Below are 14,787 nucleotides of genomic sequence, written 5' to 3'. Positions count from 1 at the left end.
TCATGTCTTCCACGTCGAACATCTTTTATACAGCATGTTGGTGCTACTTATATTATAAATAACTTTTGACGTCACACCAATGCAACTTTAAATTGTAATTTGCTCCATTACGTTCCCAGCCCTATCTGCAGTCTTGTCTGGTCTGAGGAGAGACAGTATGCCCTCCACTTGGAAAGAAAGTCACTCTCAGGTTAACTATAATTCTCAGCCCAAAACAACATTGACATAGGTCTTTCAGAAGGATTCAGATATTGTCTCTCAACTACTGTCTTTATATGGCCTTGATAAATCAGGGATTGAGGAGAACATTTTGTTTTTTGGAAAATAAAGATAAGCAAATACAGTACTTTAAACAAAGAACAAAAAAATCATTTTTTACAAAACAAATAAATATTTTCCTTTGGAATAAGTAATAAATACCTGCGACATGACTGTTATCGGAGTAACCAAATTGTGCGGCATCAACTGTTGGAAAATATGGAAACAGGCAATAATTTGCAAATAAGTATTTCAAATTAGTGTAGCGTATGATTTATTTTACAAGATTGTGGTTAAAAGAACATTGTGGTAACAACGTAAGGCATGCTCCACAGCCATTCATATGTGAAATGCACAATAATTCTAATTATTCAGGACATGGTTGGGAACATGAGACTGGGATATCATAGCAATTACAGAGACGTGGCTCAGGGATGGACAGGACTGCAGCTTAATGTTCCAGGATATAAATGCTGGAGGAAGAATCGGAAGGAAGGAAAGAGAGGAAGGGGAGTGGTGTTTTTGATAAGGGATAGCATTACAGCTGTACTGAGGGAGGATATTTCCGGAAATATATCCAGGGAAGTTATTTGGGTGGAATGGAGAAATAAGAAAGGGATGATCACCTCAGTGGGATTGTATTGTAGGCCCCCCAAAAGTCAGAGGAAAATTATGAAGCTAATTTTTAAGGAGATCTCAGTTATCCGTAAGAACAATAGTGAATGGTTATGGTAGGGCATTTTAACTTTCCAAACATAGACTGGGACAGCCACAGTGTTAAGGGTTTAAATGGAGAGGAATTTGTTAAGTGTGTACAAGAACATTTTCAGGTTCAGTATGTGAATGTACCTACTAGAGAAGGAGCAAAACCTGACCTACTCTCAAGAAATAAGGCAGGACAAATAACTGAGATGCCAGTGGGGGAGCACTTCGGGCAAGTAATCAAAATTCTGTCAGTTTTAACATAGTGATGGAAAAGAATAGACCAGATCTGAAAGTTAAATTTCTAAATTGGAGGAAAGTCAATTTTGATATATTTGGCAACAACTTACAAAATTGATTGAGGAAGGGTATTTTCAAGTAAAGGAATGGCTGGAAAATGGGAAGCCTTCAAAAATGAGACAATGAGAATCCAGAGACGGTATTTTCCTGTTAGGGTAAAGGGCAAGGCTGATAGTTGTAGGAAATGCTGGATGACTATAGAGAGGTTTTGGTCAAAAGGAAGGAAGCATATATCAGGTATAAACAGCAAAAATTGAGGGAATCCCTAGAAGATTATAAAGGCAGCAGAAGTATACTTAAAAGGGAAATCAGGAGGACAAAAAAGGGACATGCGATAGCTTTGGCAAACAGGGTTAAGGATAAAAGAGTAACAAAGAAGGGAATAGGGCCCCTTAAAGATCAGCAAGGCCACCAATGTGTGGAATCGCAGGGGATGAGGAAGATACTAAATCAGTATTTTGCCTCAGTGTTTCTGGTCGAGAAGGATATGGAAGCTGGAGAACTTGAGGAAATAAATAGCAACATTTTGAAAAATGTCCATATTACAGAGGAGGAGTTGCTGAATGTCTTAAAATGCACAAAGGTGGATAAATCCCTGGGACCAGATCAGGTATACCCTAGAACTCTGTCGGAAGCTAGGGAAGTGATTGCTGGGCCTCTGGCTGAGATATTTGTGTCATCAGTAGCCACAGGTGAGGCCAGAAGACTGGAGGTTGGCTAACATGGTGCCACTGTTTAAGAAATGTGGTAAGGAAATGACAGGAGCTATAGACTGGGGAGCTTGATATCAGTGGTGGGCAAGTTGTTGGAGGGACAGGATTTACACTGGAAAGATAAGGAGTGACTAGGGATAGTCAACATGGCTTTGTGCATGGAAAATTGTGTTTCACTAAGTTTATTGAACATTTGAAGCAGAGCAGTGGACATGAACTATATGGACTTCAATAAGGCATTTAATAAGGTTCCACATGGTAGACTGGTTAGCAGGTTAGATCACATGGACTTCAGTGTGAAATAGTCATTTGGATACAGAACTGCCTCGAAGGTAGGAGACAAAAGGTGGTGGTGAAGAGTTGCTTTTCAGACAGGAGGCCTGTGACTAGCGGAGTGCCAGAAGGATCGGTGCTGTCACTTATAGGAATGATTTGGATGTGAACATAGGAGTTATGGTTAGTAAGTTTGCAAATGACACCAAAATTGGTGGTGTAGTGGACAGTGAAGAAAGTCAACTCAGAGTACAATGGGACCTTGGTCAAATGGGCCAAAGAGCTGAGGATTGGCAGATGGAATTTAAATTAGATAAACGTGAAATTCTGCACTTTGGAAAGGCAAATCAGGGCAGGACATACCCTTAATGGTTATGTCGTAGGGAGTGTTGCTGAACAGAGACACCTTGGAGTGCAGGTTCATAAATGGAGCCACAGGTAGACAGGATAGTGAAGGTGGTGTTTGGTATGCTTTCCTTTATTGGTCAGTGAGTATAGGAGTTGGGAGGTCATGTTGCAGGACTTTGGTTAGGCCACTTTTGAAATTTTGCATTCAGTTCTGGTCTCCCTGGAAAGATGTTGTGAAACTGATTATGATAAGATTTATAAAGACATTGTCAGAGTTGGAGGGTCTCAGCCATAGGGAGAGGCTGAATAGGCTGGGGCTACTTTCCCTGGAGCATTGGAAGCTGAGGAGTGACCTTCCAGAGGTTTATAAAATCACAAGGGGATGAATAGCCAAGGTCTTTTCCCTGGGTTGGACAGTCCAGAACTAGAGAGCATAGGTTTAGGGTGAAGGGGAAAAGGTTTAAAAGGGACCTGAGGAGCAACATTTTTGTGCGGAGGGTGGGGCATGTATGGAATGAGGAAGTGGTGGAGGCTGGTACAAATACAACATTTAAAAGACATCGGATTGAGTACATGAATATGAAGAGTTTAAGAGGGATACAGGCCAAATGCTGGTGATTGGGAATGGAATGTTGTAGGATATCTGGTCAGCATGGACAAGTTAGGGCAAAGGGTCTGTTTCCATGTATAGCTCTATGACTCTATTGCTTTGAACCATATTAACATATTTATAAACTTTTGTTCATAGATCTGATCAACTTAAAATCCCTTTATCAAAATTCTTTTTGTTCCTCTGCCTACATAGCAGCACAAAAGGAGGGTGACTATCTCAGCTCTTTTAAAATGGCAATTGTGGGCTTTCCTGTGGCACTGAAGGTTTTTCCCTTTCAGCTATTTATCCAATTATCTTTTGAAACTTCTTGTCAAATCTACTCACAGCTTTTAAACAGCAGAAAACATAATCACAACTCACTCAGTATAATAAATCTCTTCATCTCACCTTAGTCTTGCCAAGTATTTTAAAATTGTATTCTTGTTATTGACCTTTCTGCTACTGGAAACAGCTTTTCTTTATTTGCTCTGATCAAAACCCTTTATGATTTTAAACACCTCTATAATTAATACCGGGCAGTACAGTGGCTCATTGGTTAGCACTGCCACCTCACAGCGCCAGGGACTTGGGTTTGATTCCACCCTCAGGCAACTGTCTGTTTGGAGTTTGCATATTCTCCCCATATCTGTGTGGGTTTCCTCCCAAAGTCAAAAGATGTGCAGGTTAGGTGGATTAGCCATGCTAAATTGCCCATAGAGCCTAGGTAGATTAGCCATGAGAAATGCAGGGTTAAAGGCATAAAGTAGTGGAGGTGGGTCTGGGTGGGATGCTCTTTGGAGAGTCGATGCAGACTCTAAGGGCTAAATGGACTGATGCCACACTGTAGAGATTCTTTGATTCTTGTTATGGACCAGGTCAGTTCCCCTCAAAACATTTTAAGAAGGTAGCCCAGACCCTAACTTTTTTAGTCATTTTAAGCAGATGTAAGGTGGATATTCCAGGAGTGATGCAGCTGGTCAAACCATTTGGCTACAAGTAAAATAGAATTTATTTACACACCACTGAATGATACATGAACAAAAGATATCAGAATTTAGAATAACTTATTTGAAAACCCAACCAACACAATATCGTAACTTAACAAAGCTGTTCCAATCCCTACAACATCCCATAAACACACCCCTTAGCAAAAGGTAAATTCAAACACAGGCAGGAGAGGATTCAGAGAGAAAGTTCAGGCAAGACCCATGTTGAAACACGGAACCTCTTTTCACTGTAGTTTTCTTTGACCAGCAGCTTTGAACAGACTGCTTGCTAAAACCAAACCAAACCAGGATAAAACCTAAACTGGGAGAACTGGCCATTCCCCTTTCATTGTACAAATGTTTTCTTAAAAAAAAACAGAAGCCCTTTTCCCTGATTGTTGCCTTAGGCAGTATCTGTTAGCCATAATCAAAGTGGCCTAACCCAGACAGATCGAAACCTCTGCTTTTTACAACCTTTTTTGAAAAAAAATGAAGGACAATATAACCTTGTTCAAGGAGCAATGTCATCGCATTCCATTAAATCTCTTCACCTTCTGTTCAATACTTATAAATGTAATCATTTATCTATCTTGCTAGTCTTTTACAAAAGAAAAAAGGAAAGATAATTAAGACAATCCCATTGTTTAGTTTTTTTTTCTCAAAAGCAAATTTTTTTTTAAGTAGCATTTTCAGAGCCATTCAAAAAAAAGTCGACAAATATTACAGCTGACTTTGTGTAATCCGTGGCAATGTGACTAGTTACCATTCAGGTCTTTCATGTCTATATTCATTCTAGGTTAGAAGATATGCTGTTTCATAATGAGAACACTGTTTAATCATAGTCTTGATAGCCCTTGTCTGTAACAAGTTAGAGGATTGCTTGATGAAATCCAATAAGTAAAGCTTTATCTCTTGAATTACTTACATGCTATTTGAATCATAAGGTGATGTCATACAGTAATAGAGATATACATCACAGAAACAGACCCTTCCGTCCAACTCGTCTGTGCCATCAGATATCCTAAATTAATCTAATCCCATTTGTCAGCATTTGGCCTATTTCTCTTAAAATCCTTCCTATTCCTATACCCATCCAGATGCCTTTTAAATGTTATAATTGTACAACACTCTATCACTTTCTCTGGAAGTTCATTCTATATATACACCACCCTCTGCGTAAAAACTTTGCCCTCTAGGTCCATTTTAAATCTTTCTTCTCTCATCTTAAATGTATGCTGTATAGTTTTGGTCCCCCTAACCAGGGGAAAAGACCTTGACTATTTACTCTATCCATGCCCCTCTTGATCTTATAAACTCTATGAGGTCACCTTGTCGGTCTCCGACGCTGCAGGGAAAGTAACTCCAGCCTATTCAGCTTCTTTGTTTCCCTCAAACCCTCGTACCCTGGCAACATCCTTGTAAATCTTTTCAGAGCCCTTTCAAGTTTTACAACATTTTTTTTGTAGCAAGGAGACCAGAATTGAACACAGTGCAATGTTCCAAATGTGGCCTAACCTGTCACAGAACCATAGAGTCCTACTGCACGGAGACAGGCCCTTCAGCCCAAACTGGTCCATTCCAATCAAAATGTCCATCCATGCTATCCCCATTTCCTTGCACTTGGCCCATATCCTTCTCAACCTTTCCTATCCATGTATTTGTCCAAATGCCTTTTAAATGTTCTTAATGTACCTGCTTCAACCACTTCTGGTGGCAGCTCATTCCATTTGGAAACCACCCTCTGTGTAAAAACTTTGCCTGTCAGGTTCCTTTTTATTCTTTCCCCTCTAACCTTAAACTGATGCCTTCTAGTCCTCAATTCCTCAACTCTGGGAAAAAGACAGAATGCATTCACCCTGTCCATGTCTCTCATGATCTTATCCACTTCTGTAAGAACTCCCCTCAGTCTCCTATGCTGTAAAGAAAACAGTCCTAGCTTGTCCAACCTCTCACTATAACTCAGATCACTGAGTCATGGCAACATCCTTATAAATTTCTTCTGTAATCTTTCCATTTAATAACTTTCTTCCTATAACAAGGTGACCACTCTAATCTAGACTCTGGTTTCCAGCATCTGCAGTCATTGTTTTTACCTATAACAAGGTGACCAAATCTGAACACCATACTCCAAATGCAACCTCACCAACATCCTGTACAACTGCAACATAACTCTACTCAGTGCCCTGACTGATGAAGGCCAGTGTGCCAAAAGCCTTCTTCACTGTTTAAGGAGCAGTTCTTCTATGTGTGATGCATAAATTTGTTCCTCTGAGACAGACAAGAAGAGGTAAGATTAAGGAACCTTGGATGACGAGAACAGAGGAGCTCCTCGTCAAAAAGAAGGAGGCAGCTTACGGAAGGTGGAGGAAGCAACGATCTAGCACAGCTTTAGAGGATTATAGGCTTACGAGAAAGGAGCTCAAAAATGGACTGAGGAGAGCCAGGACGGTGCATGAAAAAGGCTTGGCGTGAAGAATTATGGAGAACCCAAAGACATTTTACACATATGTGAAGAATAAGAGAATGATCAGGGAGAAGGTAGAGCCATCAGGGATAGCGTAGGGAACTTGTGAATGGAGTCTGTGCAGATAGGGAAAGCCCTAAATGTGTTTTTTGCTTCGGTTTTCACTAAGGAAAGGGATCTTATTGTGAATGAGAACTTTGATGAGCCAGGAAACAGGCTTGAACAGATCAAGGAAGTTGGAAATTTTGGCAAACATTAAAATTGATAAATCACCTGGGCCAAACCAGATTTATCCTAAGTTGCCCTGGGAGGTGAGAAAAGAGGTTGCTAAGCCACTGGTGAAGATCTTTGCTTCCTCACTCTCCACGGAAGGATTGGAGGAAGGTGAATGTTGTTTCACTTTTCAAGATGGGTATTGGAAAATCCCTGGGAATTACAAACCAGTCAGTCTTACGTCTGTGGTTAGCAAGGTTTGGAAATAATTCTGACGGATAGGATTTATGACTATTTGGAACAGCAAAGCATGGTTTAAAGCAGTCAGCATGGCTTTGTGAGGGGCAGGTCATGCCTCACAAATCCTATTGAGTTCTTTGAGGACGTGTCGAGATAGGTTGATGAAGGACAGGCAGTGGATGTGATGTATATGGCCTTCAGCAAGGCATTTGATAAGGTTCCACATGGTAGGCTCATTCATAAAGTCAGGGGGTATGGGATACAGGGAGATTTGGCTCTCTGGATTCAGAATTGTTTGGCTGACAGAAGGCAGAGTTGAGAGTGAAGTGCTGGAAAAGCACTACACTCCCTACACTGAGCTCCAGCATCTGCAGTCCTCACTTTCTTCTCCTGAGAGAAGGCAGAGAGTGGTTGTAGATGGAAAGTATGCTGCCTGGAGGTCAGTGGTGAGTGGTGTCCCGCAGGGCTCTGTTCTTGGGCCTCTACTCTTTGTAGTTTTTATAAATGACTTGGATGAGGAGGTTGAGGGTTAGTACATTTGCCAATGACACAGAAGTTGGGGGTACCATTGATAGTATCGAGGGCTGTTGTAGGCTGCAGTGCAACATTGACAGGCTGTAGAGCTAGGCTGAAAAATGACAGATGGAGTTCAACCTGGATAAACGCAAAGTGAGGCATTTTGGAAGGTCAAACTTGAATGCTGAATATAAGATTAAAGACAGGATTCTTGGCAGTGTGGTGGAACAGCGGGATCTTGGTGTTCAAGTGCATAGATCCCTCAAAGTTGCCACCCTAAAAGTGGATAGGGTTGTTAAGAAAGCATACAGTGTTTTGGCTTTCATTAACAGAGGGATTGAGTTTAAGAGCTGCAAGGTTTTGCTGCAGCTCTACAAATCACTGGTGAGACCACAGTCGGAATATTGTGTCCAGTTCTGGTCGCCCTATTATAGGAAGATGCAGCGGCTTTGGAGAGGGTGCAAAGAAGGTTTACTAGGTTGCAGCCTGGACGGGAGGGCTTGTCTTATGAAGAGAGGTTGACTAAGCTCAGACTTTTCTCTCTGGAGAAAAGGAGGAAGAGAGGTGACTTGATAAAGATGTACAAGGTCGTGAGAGGCAAAGATAGAGTCAAGAGCCAGAGACATTTCCCCAGGGCAGAATTGACTGCCATGAGGGGTCATAGTTTTACGGTGTTAGGAGGAAGGTATAGAGGAGACGTCAGAGGTGGGTTACTTACGCAGAGTTATAAATACATGGAATGTGTTGCGAGCGATCGTGGTAGAAGCAGAGTCATTAGGGACATTTAAGCGACTGCTGGACATGCACATGGACAGCAGTGAATTGAGGGAAGCATAGGTTAGGTTATTTAACTTTAGATTAGGATTAATCCTTGGCACAACATTGTGGGCCGAGGGCCTGTTCTTTGCTATACTTTTCGATGTTCTAAATCAAAACTGTTAATTTTCTGTTCAGAATGTGAGAATCATAAAGTACCTATGTCAGTAGAGTGCTTCATGTATAGCACACTATCTGTGTAAAACACAGAGTATCCATCGTTTCCCAGGAGGAGTGGATGGTGAACCTTTATGATAAATCCAGAGTCCCGTGGCCAGCAATCAAAATCATTATGATCCATTGTCTTACTGAATCGTTTTCCTACAATCAAAAAAAAATTCCATATGTTATAAATCATGCATAGGAAACAACACATTTGCTGTTATAAATTGCTATTTCAACATTTGCTATGTCAATTGTTATACTGTGAATATCAGGAAATTACTGATAATTGAGTGTACAGCTATTCAATGTTGGCATGATTTCAACATACAAAGGCAGCAGAGGAAAATCCTCACAGCAAAACATGGAATTATGTTCTAGTTTATTTTTTAAATGTGTAGCAAGTAATATTATGTTTCCCTTGACAGAACCATTCCAAAGACCCATGACATTGGTTGCAAAGAAAAGTTCAGTACCTTTAATGAGTTAATGTTTTGGACTGTAAGATGGAGTTCATTCTGCTGCATACTTTCCAAAGTTAGGTGGATCTGGGATGTCCCATATCATTTTAAAGCACTTGCTTCAAGATAGGTTGGCAGAACAGATGTATAGTTAACTAAGATTGCCACAGCTAGTTGGAATGCCCACAGAAGGGAAGAAATGATCTGGGGTCAGTGTGAATGTGAAAAATTAGGATCAAGATGAAGAGTTCCAAAACACCTGTATATGGGGACCCATCACGGGAACAATAAAAAAGCACAAAAATGGTGCAAATATGACAGTCAAATTAAAATAGCTTTGGGGTGCAAATCCTAACTGAAATAATATTTTGTTACTAAATATATACAATTCCTATACTATCATAACACTACCTTTAATATCATTAGAACTGTACTTTTTGTTTATATAAAATATAAATATAAATCACATAGAACAATAAATTCTGTACACCAAAAGGAGTATTTTCAATACAAAAAAGAATGGCCTTAGCCAATTGTACATTTATAGTTTGTGGATTTTATGACTTTTATGTATGCCACTCATTTAATCTCCTGAATGGAAATGAACTTTAAGAAATCATAATTTTCCCAATGAATTATTTTTAATCCTAAGTAGTTCACCATAGCAGAATCTTTATTTACCTTGAGGTCTTCCTTCTGTAGATATAAGTTATAAAGTATGCAGATGAATTTCAAACCTGAAATTAAATTTACTCTTTTGAAATACTAGTTTTTCTATTACTTTTTCTACTAGGCGCTATTACAGCTATTCTTTATGTATTTTCACAGAAAATATAGGCTTGTATTGAAGATGCTAAAAGGTTAGTTTAAATGGAAATTGTTGACAAATGCAGATACTATAGAAGGTTAGATTATTTGCAGGAAACTGCAAAAAACTTGTTCCATTGAAGAATGCTTACAGACAGATCATGAAGATCTTTCTGGGGCATATCATAAATATTAAATGAAAGTTTTGCATTAGATTGACAGTTTTGTGGCTCAGTAGATAGCACCTCCAATTTTTAGCCAGAAGCTCTTGGTTTGAGTCTGACCAAAGGATTTACAAGGGAAAATATGTTAATCATACAGTCAAACTGATTAATTTATCAACCTGCAAATACTTTCAACGTATGCCAGGTGCTAAGGGTGAGAGAAGTTCCTGGTTACCCATATAATGAAGAAAGTTGGAGCCTCAATCATGACCATTCATAGCTATAATGTAGAAACACAGATAATTGGAGCAGGAGTAGGACATTTGGCCCTTTAAGTAGACTCAGTCATTTAATATGATCAAGGTTGATCATCCAATTCAGTACCTGTTCTCAATTTCTCTCAATATCCTTTGATCGCTTTTGCTCTAAAAGTTATATCTAACTCCTTCTTGAAAACTGAGAAAAAAACTGGAATTGGGCCACCAAAATGTTTCCGTCTGATATTGGATGAAAACTTGACAATGATGAGTCCGAGAAATGTGAAAACATTAGCATCATGGTCATGAATACTGACGTTGATAATGAGCATGTAAGTTTCACTAAGAATTGTGTGCCAAGATGGGAAAAGCTTATATTTTCTTTAACGTGAAGTCCTAGTAAGACTAAAGTGATTGAAGATTATTCTAAAAAAAGGGTTAATTAGAGGGTTTCCTATGTCATTACCAGTTTCCAAGAAATACCCACAAGTTCTCAGGTTATGATAAGCTAAGAGGCAAAGCATAAATAGGAAATTATTTTCAGTGGGGTTGGGTCAACCTGTGTTTCTTGACTGGTAGTTCAGAACACAGCAAAAAATCAGTTAAAGGGGAAACAAGCAATGTTTTCTCATTCTCTGTTTGGTTCCATTTCTGACGTTGAAGCAGGTCATTGAGAACAAAGAGACTGGAAGCTGAATATCCCCATTTTCAGTCAAAGTGTTTTTTTTTCCAGCAAGATAAGGGTGCTCAGTCGTTCCATGGCTCACAGCAACCTAATCATACAATCTTTCATTTTCACCTCATCAATTGTGTAGCTATTGCAAGACTAAATGCAGCTATCTTTTCACTATTACCTCACAATCACAAGGCCTCCATTAACTCTGCCACTGCACATGCCTTTCACCAAGGCTTGTCAGATACAACTCTTACTATTGCATGCACTGCGTCCACTCAATTGCTTTCACCCATCTCATCCTCCAAGCTTCTCACTCCTCTTTGCTCTTCCCATTCACTCACTGGGCATGCCTCACCATCTTTCTTGATCCTGATTCATCACTAATAGCTCTCCTGTCCACTTCCATCATTCTCAATTCCTTCCTTTATCTCATTACAGGAATAGGGTGGTACCAGTAGGAACCCAATGGGAGAAGTCACTCATGGGATCTCCATAAGTTTCTTCATAGGACATTCCAGAGATGCATCCCCCCTCCACCTCAACTCTTATCGGCAATGCCAAAGCGTGTCCTAGCAGAGGCAGGTGAGCCTACATCTGAGAAAAATTCTTCCAGGAGACTGGGACCTGTAAGTGCAAACAGTTGCCAGTGATGGCCATCCAAGTCTTCCAAGCCAACTAGAGAGCAGGCTCCCTCCACCCAGCTGTGGATATCAGAAGTGCATTTACTGGGTGGGAAAAAAAATAAATACATGGATGGCACAGGTGACAAAAAAATTATGAAAATTCTTGCACTTTTGTAAATATATATGCAATTTATTGTTAAAACGTCTGTGGTGGTCTCTTTGTCACTGTTGGACCTGGTTAAGCCATATTCATGAGGTGGATAAACTACCTCCTTATCCCAAAAATAAAAGACATTGTAATGGTCAGGCATAGCTCATTTTTGACAAGCAATCAACTCCATGACTGCAGATAGTATCAGATGACAGGAGCTTCTCACCATGATGTTGCTCATACAGCCAAAGCGTAGAACTTAACTGCAGACAGAACCAGAATCACAAATCCTTGAACTGTGTCATCAATAACTTATAACCAAGGTGCTAGACTTTGACAATGATATCACTGACATTAAAACATGTTGTGCAGGGACTGCATTAGGGCCTGGTTTGTATGCACTTTCCATACTTAGTAGAACAGATGATCCTAAACATCTCAGGAGGGAAAAGATAATTTTCTGTATTGGTTATCAAGGCAGAGCACTGTCATTCAAAATTTGGAGATGTTCAATGGACAGCTCACATCCCATCCCCCTAATAGCACAGTGGTCTGCCTTGAATAGCTGCACAAAGCTCTGCCTCTTCCAGGCCTGACAGAGTTAATCTTGACAGGCATGTAGTCCTTCTCAGCGTAAGTCCTTCTCCAGCAATTGATGGGGCGGAATATCCTTAATTTGAGGATGTCCAATATTTTCAAGAAGTGCAGAAAATGAAAAAGAAGTCTGTATATCCAAGATCACATTATTCTCCTCATGACTGCATGTTTTCCTGGACCATTGAGACTGCCTTGATCCAGCTGGCAACTTCAGACCAGGCTGGCAGTGTCTGTTTTGTGGCCTCCACTGCTAGACACGGGTAGGTGACAATCTCCCCTGTTTGCATTGTCTGCAGTAAATTTCTCAAACAAGGCAAAGTAGCTCAAGATTACCAGCACTTTACCCTGTGCACAGTAGTTTTTCAAAAATCGTGCTGACACCAGGAATCCTGGGATGTCCGAGCAGTGAACTTTCACTTATGGCAAGTGGGAGAATTAAACTAGTATTGGACAAGAGGGGTGCAATTGGGCCGTGCTGTCGAGTTAATGAGCCAAGCTGACCCAACAGCTTAAGAAAACACACCAGGTTTCATGAGAACAACTTTCTGTCAACAAAAACGACAGCCAATTTCTAAGATTCAACTCATAGTGCATTAAAACTGGTTCTGCTTTGGAACCAGGCTTGTCCAGTACCACTGTCAACTGGGATCATAACACAATCTAAATTTTCAATTTGAAATTTAAATAATGGCACAGAAACTCTTTTTAATTTTTGTCTTATTCTTTCATGGGATTTAGGTTGTGCTAGCAAGGCCAGCATGCGCTGTCCATCCCTAATTGCCCTTGAACTGAGTGGTTTGCTAGACCATTTCAGAGGGCAGTTAAGGGGACAACCATATTGTTTTTGGTATGGATCAGCAAGGATGGCAGATTTCCTTTCCTAAACAGCACTAGTAAACCAGATGTTTTTGTATAACAGTAGATAATAGTTTCAGGGGAAACAAGAACAGAAATTGCTGGTGAAACACAGCAGATCTGACAGCATATGTGGGGAGAAAGTAGAGTTAACGTTTTGATTCATGTGACTCTTCATCAGAACTGGTTTGTTTTAGACGTCAGGCATCCACAGTTGTTTGTCTTGTGTTAGTTTAATGAGACTAGCTTTCAGTTCCACATTTTACCAATTGAATTGAAATTCCGCCAGCTGCCAAGTGACACCAAAAGTAATAGCCCAGGCATCTGGATTATTATCCATGGGACATTACCACTTTACCAGCCCATAAAAATGTGCACATATCTTCACCTTCTGTTATTAATGAAATTATGCTGACAATAATGGACAAACCACTCACATCTCAGCTTGACATGAATCTTGATGTTAATGATCATGTGCAATTTCAAAACGTCTCTCAAAAAGCAAAGAATGGAATATAGAACAGTAAGCCACATTCTCAATTCATGAGATGATTCACTGCATAACAGTATTAATCACTTTTGCAATATCTCTATAATATTGAATCTAACATAAATAAAGTTCGACCAAAGAATATCTGTATTTGTAATCAGAATCTATTATGCATTTTTGTTCACAGTCATGACTATGAAGTAGTTCAATGATCCATACTGAATTAATAATAAACTGCTATAAAAGTTAGGACAGGGAAGCATGGTGTTGATATCTTCTGACTATTCCAATTCACATACCAAATTGAATTGTTATTACCATACAATTAAGTTCACACTAAAAACTTTACATGTTGAATGGCTCAGTTGGCTGGATAGCTGTTTTCCAAAGCAGATTGATGCCAATGAGTACAGGTTAAAATCCCACGTCAGCTGAGGTCATTCTGGAGGCCCTGCCTTCTCACAAGAGGTGTGATAGCCCCCAGGTTAAACCAGTCAAATTTCTCTAATAGAGAGCATGCGATGGAAACTTCCTTTGTATTAGCAATAAACTAGTTTCTTAGCTGTCATCACGCATAACCCCACCCCCACGCCGTCTTTCGTCACTTCACGTAACCCCGCCCCCACGCAAACCCTCGTCACCACGCATAACCCCGCCCCCACGCTTATTTCCGTCACGACGCATGACCCCGCCCCCACATCGAGCAACGTCACCACGTCTAACTCCGCCCCTACTTCGATCTCTGTCCCCGCCCCCAGCTCCAGTCCCACACCAGGTCCTAGCTCCCAACCATGCCGGATTTTCACCATCCCTCCAGATCTCCCCCTCTCTGAGGATGAAAGATCAGTCCTCAGCAGGGGCCTCACCTTCATTCCCCTATGCCCTCGGATTAATGAGTTCAACACGCGCCGAGATATTGAACAATTCTTATGCCGCCTTCGCCTCCGTGCCTACTTTCACAACCAAGACTCCCGCCCACCCTCTGACGACCCCTTCTCCCGCCTCCAACACACCCCATCCACCTGGACACCCTGTGCTGGCCTCCTACCCGCCCTCAACCTCTTTATAGCCAACTGCCGCCGTGACATTAACCGACTCAACCTGTCCACCCCTCTCACCCACT

The 14,787-nt window shown here is 40.6% G+C and overlaps 1 protein-coding gene across 1 annotated transcript in view; it reads right to left on the bottom strand.

Annotated features, from left to right (window-relative positions):
* LOC132824082 (BTB/POZ domain-containing protein KCTD19-like) overlaps positions 1–14,787 on the bottom strand; it is a 128,909-nt gene that overhangs the window by 11,381 nt on the left and 102,741 nt on the right. Inside the window, exon 13 of the mRNA XM_060838352.1 lies at positions 8,581–8,742. Coding sequence (XP_060694335.1) covers positions 8,581–8,742 — 162 coding nt within the window. The remainder of the gene's footprint in view (positions 1–8,580; positions 8,743–14,787) is intronic.

The sequence above is a fragment of the Hemiscyllium ocellatum genome, chromosome 17 (genome assembly GCF_020745735.1).
Source record: "Hemiscyllium ocellatum isolate sHemOce1 chromosome 17, sHemOce1.pat.X.cur, whole genome shotgun sequence".
Taxonomy (NCBI): Eukaryota; Metazoa; Chordata; class Chondrichthyes; order Orectolobiformes; family Hemiscylliidae; genus Hemiscyllium; species Hemiscyllium ocellatum.
The sequence above is the reverse complement of the archived record's forward strand: the minus strand, read 5'-3'. Positions and strand labels throughout refer to the sequence as shown.